Here is a 12,196-nt window from a genome sequence, read left to right on the forward strand (position 1 = left end):
TATTAGTACACACATGAGAATATGTTTACGTGTGCCCTATTTCAAGATTCAATAATATAAGTAGGGCCCTAATCTTTGTATTTGTTGTTTGCGTTATGATCAATATATGTTGTTTGATACATTCGTGTAGCAAGGTTAATACTAGCATTAACGACAAAAGCGGTTCCGCGTTGGTTTGGACATGTTGAACTTATATACAAACTGTCCAGTGAAAAACCGAGAAAGACGAATGATGTCGATGTCAATGTTCTGATGTCGCCGTATGTTTTATCAAAGCTCTGCTGTTTTTTTGTCTCCTGTACTCGTAATTGTACTTTTGACTTTATTATAAATATTTTTTTTATTATTAAAATTTTTCATTGATAAACCCTTACGGGTTACATACATTTAACAAAATATTTTTCTTTTAAAATTCAAATTCTACTGTTAATAATAATATTTTTAATATTTTTTGTAAAAGTTCTCTGAGTCTTTTGTTTATTTTTGTCTGGTAGTTTATTGTAAAATTTCAGTACATGATTATTTATTAGTCTCGATTGTCCTTTTCTCGTTTTAGAAGGTTGTATAAGATATTTTTCTGATATTCTCGTATTGTGTTCATGTTTATTACAGTTTTTTTCAAGTTTTTATTCTTCGTCTACAATCACTTCAGTAACTAATTTATGAATAAATTTTAAGGATTCTAGTTTAAAGAGTTTAGTTACATTTAATTGTTTAGTTTGTTTTTAAAGTTATTTAGTTGTTGTTAGATAGGGTAGGTTATATACGAACTTTAATATTTTATTTTGCTGTCTTTGTAACCGTTTATGTATTATTTTTTTCCTGTTCCCCTTGGTAGTTGCATATAACATATTTAAGTTTTTACATAGGCTTTGTACATTATCTTTATTATTGGACAGTGGTCGTTTAATCAATAATAAATAAAAGCTTGCCATACCCAAAAAGTACTTGAAGATAAACATGTTAAAAGTTGTAATAATTAACTTTGCTACGTCAAAAGATATAAAAATGTAAGTAAGATGTAAAAAAACAGCAGTACGATGTTTTATTCTCTCTGCCCACCCTAACGGTGAAACGGTGTGATGGTTGGTTGTTGTTTGTTTTTAAGTTTTTCTTTTTAAAATATCTTCCTTCTAAGTTCATTTGATGAAATCTTGCGGTGAGTAGCTATAATATAAATATTAACTTTAAAACGTGTATCAAAGAGCATTTGCATACTTTGTTCTAGGATATGTAAATGTGTTGTAGATTATTCGGATATAACATTTTAAGATACTTTCGTAACTCAAATTTTGATAGCTAATTTTATTAATGGAAACCTTTTGGAGTGATGGGAACCACAACACTTGGTTTGCATATTTACTTCAATTTGTTGCGAAAATTTACGAACAATAAATTGTCCAGAGTATTATACTCATATAAACAGTTAAATCGGCAGTTATTTAATCTGATGGATTTAAATTTTTGTTTGAAGACTTAAATATTTAATAACTTCCTTTAAAACATACATTTGAATAAATAATAATGAACATAATATTAACATAATAACATTAGAATAAATAATAATAAACATAATTCGTATTTTATTAAATTTATATTTGAAGCACGAACTTTGTGGGATTCATTATGAAAAAAATATCAATATAACAACATCTTTACAAGAACAACATGACAAAAAGACTGGAATCATAACCGAGACCTTTTGTATAGTAGGCAAACGCGCTGATCGCTAAACCACGCGGCCGACAGTTATAATAGTAAGTATTTAAGATAGCACGATCATGTTAACGAAGTTAGTCGTAAATTTTAAAGCAGTTTGCACTCACTTAAAAAAAAAACAGAGTTTTAATAAAGAGAACCCTTTTAATACCCTGTCATCGCTCTAATTTTCTTGCTTCCTCTTTCGCAGTAGTAGCCGCTTGATTGTGAAATAATCTACCCACTTATGTTAGAGAGAAGTGGTTCTTTATTTACATTTAAGTCAAGCTTGAAATGTCACTATCTAAATATTTAAATTGTTCCTTTATCCTTCATCTTTCCTTCCTATACCCTCTCCTATCTTCATTGTTTGTGTTAATTATTTATATATTTTTAGTTTATTAATCTGTGTTTTTATTTTTTTATAAAATTGTCCGTGTATTTGTAATTTTCTCAAACTGAACGGTTTGGGCAGGTAGGAAGAAATTGCCTTGAGGCCCGCCCTTATATGTATATATATATTGTATATGTATATAAAGTGTTACATATTTTTTTTTTTATTGCAGGTGAGTGCGTCAGGGGTTACAATCCGTCTGCCTGTTTCTCCAAGAAAGGTAACCATATTATGTTTGTAGTCACTTTATCCTAGTCCAGTACCAAGGTACCTCGATTACATCGTTAATATTATATACCAACGTACTGTTAATATTTAAAAATTATTTCATCCTTACATTTCTACAAGTCTCTTGCATCTTTTTAAACTATTTTAACGTATTTTGTAGGTATGTAGTGTGCGCTCTAGAAAAACTAAGACAAAAATTTACAAAACTCATCTCAGATCGGTCATGCATATGGTGGCAAATGCTTAGTTATGCCCAAAAGAGATGAAAACATAGTTTTATTGTTTGAAAGAAAAATATTAAGGAAGATATTTGGTGCTGTCAACCAAATGAAGTGTGGAAAAGACGGTATAATAATGAATTAGAGGCACTGTTTGGCGAACCTATCATTGTAAAATTCATAAAAACAAGAAGAATACAATGGTAAGGCCATGTGCACAGAATAAATGATTTATTTTTTTTTAAGAAAACAACAGCCACATAATATTTTTTTATATTTCGTTTTCCAAATTATTACTTAAACTCCAAACTTCATGGTCAAAAAAATAAAATTTAAAATTTAAATAGGGGCTAGATTTCTTTCTGTCCATGCGCTCTGTAGCTGCAAGACATGTAATCTAGCTCCTACATATAATAATTGTAATAAAACATAATTGAAGACGAGGAACTAGAATCCCAACCGTTCATGTGCTCTGTAGTTGCAAGACGTGCTGGGATATTCATATATTGTACAGCGCTAAATACAGATCCATATGGAGTTATCTCAAATCAGCGTTTCCTCCTTTCTTCTTTCAAACAAGAGAATAATATAATATGAAAGTATACGAAAAAATATACTATGTAAAACCTTTTTTAATAGGTACAGTTAGATTAAATTATAATTATTATTTGCAATTTAGGCTCTTGCAGTTTTTTGTAGTTGTGTAGAGAAAGGAAATATAATATATCGATTTCAGAAAAAAAATTCTCATAATAATTTAGGATTCTGGTAAAAGATGCATTCTCGTTGTTATTTGTGCTTGAAATACCAACATGAAACACTTGTTGCAACCGAGTTGTACGTTGAGGGATACAAATTTGAATTTTCTCAAGCAGTTGATATATTAATCGAACCCCAAAAAAAATATTTCTTAACACTCCGGAACGCAAACGAAACAGAGCCACATCAAAATTAAGATGGCTGGATAATGTGGAAAGTGGAATGAGAGCCACTGGAGAAGAGCCGCAGGATGCTGGGGGGAAGAGAGAATGATTCTAAAAGAGGCCAGGGCCAACAATGGGCTGTAGCGCCACTGGTGACGAGGATATGCATAGGTTTAAAAATCAATAATGCAAAAACCCATGTACTTCATGGCTTGATGCTCAAAATTTCTTGACTGTCAAACCGAGTCATCGAAAAGGTTGAGAGTTTTAAATACCCAAATATATATTACAGAAAATGATAGCTTCCAAGAACTGGAACTGCGGCTAGAAACAGCAGGCTCCACATTAAAATGTATGAAAGCTCTCTAGAGATCCGATATCAACTCGATGAAAACCAATATATCGCCTGCATAACACCTACTCTCCTCTACGGACGCGAATCGTGACACCTCACCATTGCTCAAAACAGCAAAATACTGAGTTTTGAGAATAGATGTCTTGGAATAATATTGATAGGGAGTCCTTAATGCACTGATTAGGTTATGAAATGTTTGATGTTGTGGGGAAAATTGTTGAAAAAAGAGAAAGGAGATGAAAGGAGGGGTGTGAGTTTAATAGGTATAGGGTGACCATTACAATAAAACAACGTTTAATGGGCTATATTGAAAGTTTGTTCGATTATTATTATTAAATTAATAAAATGCATGGCATGTTGGTGTTATATTTTTGTGGAACAACTATGGTGAGGGTGTAAAGTAGGTTTTGCATGTTGGTTTAATTAGTGTCCTTACGACGATACGGGTACGTATAGAAACCGATAGACATCTAAAAGTCGGTGAGTGGTTTTATAAAAATATTAAATAATATTTAATAAAATATTTGACCACAAATTTAGTGCTTTCAACATTAATAATCTATTATTCCATTAAATATTTACCAACGATTCTAAAATATTCTTGTGGCAGTAAAAGTTATGCTGAATGGATCATTAATGTTCTACATATTTCTGAATATCGATGCGTATATAACGCGCTGCCCGCTTACAGAGATGACATTTGGCTCTTTTGCATAGAACAAAAGCGTCGTGAATTGTAAGTTTGGTTATTCATTTAACAACAGACGTGTAACGGACGATTTCGTTACTGTGATTGGCTTTGCTCATAAATATTGTGAAAATTTTCTTATTATAATACCAAAAGTAGAATTATTTTCTTCTTCTACTTATTTTTCCTCTCCCCAGTGGAGGTTGGAAATCGTCGCAGTAATTCTAACTTTGTTAGTTTTGGCAAAAGAGCTTGCTTTCTCTTTTTACCCTAAGTAAGATGAAGACCAGTGTCTAGTGGCCCTGAAACATTGGTGCTACCCCTCTCCTCCCCTCTCTCTTCAATCAAAGCCTCATGTCTGAGGATGGTGACTACGCCTGACTCCAGGCATGGCTCGTCTGTGGACAGTTTTCCTCCATCTGGAACGGCCTTGTTCTTTTTATATACTTTCGTCAGTAATGATTCTGATAATTCAGTAACTAGGCCGCTCCATCTTGTTGATTTACGTCCACGCGACGTTGTCTCTTCGACAGTTCTCAGGAGAATAGATTTCTTCAAGCTATCAGAGTTCCCCCTGGAAATATGTCCAAAGAACTGCAGAATTCTTTTCTCACACATGGATGGAAGTTTTTGTAAAGATTCTCTTTTGTAAAGAAGTTCCTGGAGTAAAGATCTTTTTCTTTAACCCCCTAAAAAAATATTATCAAAAAGTAAATCAGAATAACTCTTCAATGATATTTAGTAAACGCTTACCTTTCAAAGAAATAAATATATAGGTAGGTATATTCAAAAGTAATTACAATGCAAATTAATACCAATTTAGCAATTTTCAACCTGAGTACTCATGTCCCGTTGTTTTGCTGCAAACTGTAGCTAATTTCGTAATTGATAATCCTAGAATGGGTTTTGTCTATATAAACGGCAGCGCATAATTACTCTGAGGTTTTTATACTGATTTTTGCTAGTGTTTATTTAATCCCAGATACAATTGGCTAAATTAATTGGTTTGATTTTAGTAATGTTAATCAATTACGCGTACAGCATTCATTGTATTCATTATTATGATGTTAAACATAATTTATAAGTTAGGCACTTTAGAATAACTACATAATTGTTTTTTTCATTAAACAGGTTCTTAGATTTTCGAGAATACAATATTTATTTTCTTAGCATAAGGTGTCGCTTTCTGCGCGCTAAGCAAATAGTAAAATATAAAGGTAGTGAATTCACAAGCACTCAACTTACTCGGGTAACTTTAAGGGATATTTACAAGGGGCCCTGAAAACCCTTTTCATGGCGTTTCAGTTAAATATTAATGGTACCACTTGAATGTACGACCCTTTCAAAGATTAGACGAAAAAACGCCATACCAATTTTGGCCGTCGAACCAAAGAACCAAACCGCAATCTCTCAACATTATTTAACTCCTCACAGATTTACTCGTACACTACCCACTGACAGTCAGACGAAATTCGAGATTCCTAGTATCAGATAGAAAAATCATATGTGGACTTCTCACTTCTTCAGTAAATGTTACTAAATAATATTAGGAACCTACGTTTTGTTATTTCAGAATATGAAACCTTTGAATATGCAGTGACCACAACGGGCTCATGCATCATTCGATCTTATCCCACGACGAATGGTTTTTAGTGTTTATGAAAGTTATTTGTCTTTTCTTTATTTAATTATTTTTAAAAAATAAAGTTTTTTATATATGTAAAAATGCATTATGTAACTTAGTAGACATTTTAATAATAAATATTTACATCTCCCTTCCCCTCCTTATCCTCTCTTTAAAATAACTTACTGTTCTTAAAAATAAAATAAAATCTTTGAATATTGAAAAATATTTACAAGTACATGAAAATAACATTTTTATATGTATAAACTTAAACGTATTTATTTGATATTTAATATATTTTCTTTACTAACTTTGTATACTTTGTGGATATCTGTTATTAGTTTTGAGTTTATACACTATATCTGTTTGTTTACTATAAATATGTATGTAGAACTGTTGATTTACCAAATAAAATAAAATAAAATAAAATAAAATAAAATAAAATAAAATAAAATAAAATAAAATAAAATAAAATAAAATAAAATAAAATAAAATAAAATAAAATAAAATAAAATAAAATAAAATAAAATAAAATAAAATAAAATAAAATAAAATAAAATAAAATAAAATAAAATAAAATAAAATAAAATAAAATAAAATAAAATAAAATAAAATAAAATAAAATAAAATAAAATAAAATAAAATAAAATAAAATAAAATAAAATAAAATAAAATAAAACAAAATAAAATAAAATAAAATAAAATAAAATAAAATAAAATAAAATAAAATAAAATAAAATAAAATAAAATAAAATACAATAAAATAAAATAAAATAAAATAAAATAAAATAAAATAAAATAAAATAAAATAAAATAAAATAAAATAAAATAAAATAAAATAAAATAAAATAAAATATATGACATTAAAGATTACTTGAAAACTTTTAAAGTTTTCTTCACATGTAAATGGTTGAAAGATTTCAACCTCAATGGGCATTTACAGAAAGAGGTACATAAACGTACCTATATATTAATCGGAGTTTCACTATGAAATAATCATAAATAACATGAACTTCTGAATGTTCTTACATCATCGTTATTTCATCCATGTTTTACTTTTTACTTTTACGTATAATAATTTCAATTTCTGGTACATGCAGTAATTTTAATACGTCGCACCCATGAGCCGATGGCATTATAAATTAGTGTTGCAGTGGTTAACGCAATCCGCATGAGTTCGATTACCGCACTATGAACATAATCATTTAAAGAGTACAGGATATAAAGAATAAATGTCCGAAAGTCAAACTTTGACATAAACGTTTTTCAAATTTCAAACCTCTTGGACATTTAAATAAACTCATAACTATAACTGCATTTTTGTTCATTTTGTGATTTATTTGCGAAAACGTTCATTGTACATGCCTGCATTAATGGTTTAAACAGTTCACTTCTATGACTACTCAAAACATAAATAAATAACTTTTTGCTTATTAAACTTTGATTTTAATAAAATAAGTATGCGCATTTGTGTCATATTTTCAGTGGCCCAAATAGCACAAAATCGTCTCAGTAATATAAGCGGACTTATTTCTATCATTCATTGAGTAGTACAAATGGTATTAGTTAGTTCTAGTTGTATAAATAGACTCGTTTCTCATTTCCCATATTTGATGGTTCAAGTAGTATATCTGGAATATTTCTGTTATTTGTACAAATTACTGGAATCTTGCTACACAAATCAAATTTTCTGTAAATAATAACCCATTTTCCAAAATATGAGTTCTGTAACCAAATATTTTTCATCATAACGTTTTTTTGCTCTCCTGAAAAGTTGCATTTTTACAGTAATACTTTTATGTCCGCCCATCAAGGAGATATAAAGGAACCTTATCTTAATTTGTTGCAACAGGAGAAAACATTTTTGAGAAGGGAATATGGAAGTCTAGGCATTTACAGAGCTCACGACCTGTCATTGGCTAGTTAAAGTGGGCACTTTACACACTGTGTACAGGAAGAGAATCCAGCCAGTCTGTAAGCATTTGGACATACTCAAAACATTTTTGAATAAAATAACATACTTTATTCAAGCCCATCTGTTTTGCATCATGGTTTTCATTAATATTAAATTATCATTTTCTCCCAGTATTTAACTGACATCCACGTTTTATCCTCCGTATGCATTTTTTCCCGTTTAATTATCATGAAAAGTAGAGCCTTTATGTAAAATTTTAGTTAACAGAAATGTAAATCGTGTGAACTGCCGTCAGGTGCCATTAATAGTTTCAAACACATTAAAATCCATTCATCCTTTTACAGGATACATCCTGTACCCTTCATATGTGAGATATATATATATATATTTTTAGTATCTAAAATACTATGCTAATCAATTATTCATTATGTAATCATATTTTGCATGTATTTTTTACTATTTTTGCAAAGCCACATAATATAACTAATGAATTCTATCCTATTTAAATTTATTTCAACAGAGAGGGAAAAATTTTTGAGAAGGGAATATGGAAGTCTAGGCATTTACAGGGCTTATGACCTGTCATTGGCTGGTTTAAGTGGCCACTTTACACACTGTGTAACATTCACCATTCTGCCCACGTGATAAAGGTTTCAGCTTTTTTACTTCACAAAAGTCAACAGATGGAAGAGTTGAAGAAATGTGGATGTTCAAACATGGGCAGAATGGTGAATGTTACACAGTGTGTAAAGTGGCCACTTAAACCAGCCAATGACAGGTCATAAGCCCTGTAAATGCCTAGACTTCCATATTACCTTCTCAAAAAGTTTTCCCTCTCTGTTGAAATAAATTTAAATATGAACAACTCCCTAGGGGGGAAATCCAGCCAGTCTGCAAGCATTTGGACATAGTCAAACATTGTTGAATTCTATCCTATTTTATTTTTACTGTGATAACTGAATATTACATTATTGATAATGATTATGGAGCTAATTAGTCAAGTGTTTTTGTCATGTTGTTCTTTTAATGACGGGAAGTGTGAATACGATCGATGAATGCGTGAGATGGATACGATCTTTAAAACTAGACAGGGGTGGACTTGAGGAAATATTAGTTGTTTGTTTATTTTTTGTTTTTTCTAGTTATGAAGAGCTTTTTTAATTTCCAAAATTTTCAAGTTGTCTTATTTTAATATTTTGTTTCCAACATTTTAAAAAAAAGTTTTAGTCCAGTGTCTTTATTATTGAAATTATGATTATTTTCTATCAGTTTTGCGAATTTAGAAAAATTGTTGTTATATACCACTGTTTTTCCAATGTAAATTGAATCGCAATCATTACAATGTAATTGGTATACTCCAGATTTATTATATTTACGGACTATATCTTTGTGATGTTTTAACAATGTTTTTTATTCTATTTTATTGTTTAGTATTAAAACAGTACAAACACAATACATAAATGTCCTCATTTTGACATATCCTTAGAGTATATATATATCTATCTCTAAGCTTATATCTAATTATCATTAAAATATATACCAATTATTAACATTTCTAAACAATGTATTCGCACTTGAAAGCTATCACGAAAAATATAGCAGAGATCAAAACATTTGAAACAAATTCGCCGTATTACAAAACGAGGCGCCAAAAATAATCCAGAGAAAAAAAAACAGATACACAAGGGCAAAATCGATGCTTAATTACTTAATTAAAGTACTTACTCATTGTAAACAAAGAAAACCTTTTCAATACAATGATTTTCGTTCAAAAAATCATTAAATCATTATTTTGGAAAACCCACAAAAAATGCTTCTTTGAAGTCCGAAACCCGAAGTTTTTTAGCTTACATTCCAATAAAAAAAATCTCTTATTTCTAATAGTATTTCTGTATTATTAGTTGTGTAGAATGCTGGTTTAATGTTTTTTGATGGTAGGGAATTAGATAATTGTTTAGAAAAATAGTCATTTATAAAAAAAATCCACCTCCATTGTTTAGGTGGGTCAGGTTTATTTATTTGTTCCGCTTATTATAATGAATAACAACAAAGTACGTGCTTCAAATAAAAAAATATAAAGAAATAACAGCTGGATCTTGTAAAACTCCTCTGTATTACTTAAATACTTATATTGATGTTGATAAATCTGGATTAAAACCACGCAACGCTTGTTTTTAAGCTATGTAAACGCCTAGAATACTTACCATACCCAATTCTTTGTTGATAGATCAACAAGATGGCGGTAAATTATCGAGCAATAGGTATAGCCACTCTTTTCTCATTCGTCTGGGATAAAAGTCCATGATAATCCAGACATCACATTTTTTTTGTCTTATTTTCTCTCAATTTTTGGTGTTCTTTATTTAAACACGTCGGAATGACCCCTAACGTGGCGAAGCCGCGCACCTCGCCGCGTTCCATTCGCCATGCGCCGCGCCGCCACCGCTCTATCAAGTTCATTATTCGTGCCGGTTTACATAATGTACTATAAAAAAAACTAGTTCAAGTTCTTGGCCGCAGACGCCTGCTTATTCAGTTGGACGGAACACACGTGATTTTATACTACACCATAATCGAACCACGACAAGATAATGAAAAACACGCACCTGTCTAGGTGCATATATCTATTCATTTTTTAATATTTTTATTTACAATTTCAATTCGGTAAATGTTTTTACACCGTGAATTTAAAAAAGTGTTTGTAATGTTTATCTAGTGCTCCATTATTATTACGCTTATTATTGCGTACTTCCTTTTCCACTGGGCTAGAATATCTCGGTCGATTATGCGAGGTTTTTTGTTCCTTCTACGCTTTCGATTGTCCAATTTATCGTAGCTTCTTGGAAAAAAATATTTGTTTTAAATCTGCCGATCAAGCATCGACAGACATTACTTTAATATGTATTTACAATAACCACTTCAATATAAATATATTTTACATAGGACAGACATAAATTATTGTATTCGTAAATAACTGTGCAGTGTTAAAATCCGCGCATACCGAAAACCTCGACTTACAGCGTAAAATGTTAGTAATTTCACTTGCGTTAAATAATACAAGCTGTTTTGTTGTAAGACGATTAACCTGGCTTTGCTAATGCATGAGAGAGTTTTGTGGTTATTTTTAATTATTTTTTTATTTGTTAGTAGATTTGGTATTAACTCTTCCTTTCCAGTGATGTGTAGCTGGTACACATTGCATCTAATAACTTGAATATCGCTATAAATATAATGATGGGTTAAGATTTAATTTTATTCCTTCGTTATACATTTACGTATCGATCGGTGTAAATATTTTTTTGTTAATTAACTCATGCTTATTCAGTTGGACGGAACAGAAGAAGCGTTTTATCAAAAATCGGAAATAAATCAATACAATGGAAAGTTTACCAATGTGTCGCATGTTACGAAGTACCTACCTGCGTAGTAAGAGAGTACTCCTAATATATAATTGTCTCGCACACTCTTTACGTCTCACTCTTGATAATACAGGTACATTTGAGAGCAAGAGAGACAATTTCACGCATCACACGCGTGAACAGAAAAGTTTCTGGTACTTCTTCTAGACGCCAGTTAGTAGTTAGTACTGTTAGTAGCTCTTCGAATTTCGCCCGCACTGTGAGCATGAACTAATGGTTTTTTCATGTTTTTAGCTATAGGAAAATATCAGATACTATGAATTCCGATAAAAATATATAAAAGGGATTTAGAATAATCAATTTTATTTTTAAAAATCCATACAAATATTGTGGAGAAATGTTTTCATACATATGTGTAAAAATAAATTTAATAAAAATACGTTGCTAGAAAAATGCGACGTGTTTGGCCTTGGTTAGTGACGTCAAGATTCGTGATATTGTTCTTAACAAATTTCAATGGCCAGGAACAAATGAACATGAATCGTTACGTATTAAAGGCGTGGCCAATGAAATGACTGCTTATGCTGGAATTCAAAATTATAAATTTAAAAGTATTTTTATGCCACTAATAATTAGCAAAAAAAATGTTTTACTGGACAGTATTTCATAGACCTTTATTAATTTAAAAATGTTTAAAAAATACGAGATATTATCCCATTAGATAAAAAATATTATCATGTTTGACTTTGACTACAAATAATTTATGCAGTTTATGAATATTACATTTTTCCGAT

The 12,196-nt window shown here is 30.3% G+C and overlaps 1 protein-coding gene across 11 annotated transcripts in view; it reads left to right on the forward strand.

Annotated features, from left to right (window-relative positions):
* heph (polypyrimidine tract-binding protein 1 heph) overlaps window positions 1-12,196 on the forward strand; it is a 728,190-nt gene that overhangs the window by 448,711 nt on the left and 267,283 nt on the right. For 2 of the 11 annotated variants that reach the window (XM_088229274.1, XM_088229269.1), the window contains exon 2: window positions 2,265-2,312. The exons of the other annotated variants lie outside the window; for them this stretch is intronic. Coding sequence is in view for 1 of the 2 variants with exons in the window: in XM_088229269.1 (XP_088085395.1) it covers window positions 2,265-2,312 (48 nt within the window). In the remaining variant the exon portion in view is untranslated. The remainder of the gene's footprint in view (window positions 1-2,264; window positions 2,313-12,196) is intronic. 11 annotated transcript variants of the gene reach the window in all.

This window comes from Micrasema longulum, unplaced genomic scaffold, assembly GCF_059751315.1.
Source record: "Micrasema longulum isolate JH-2025_06_02 unplaced genomic scaffold, ASM5975131v1 h1tg000657l, whole genome shotgun sequence".
Classification (NCBI taxonomy): Eukaryota; Metazoa; Arthropoda; class Insecta; order Trichoptera; family Brachycentridae; genus Micrasema; species Micrasema longulum.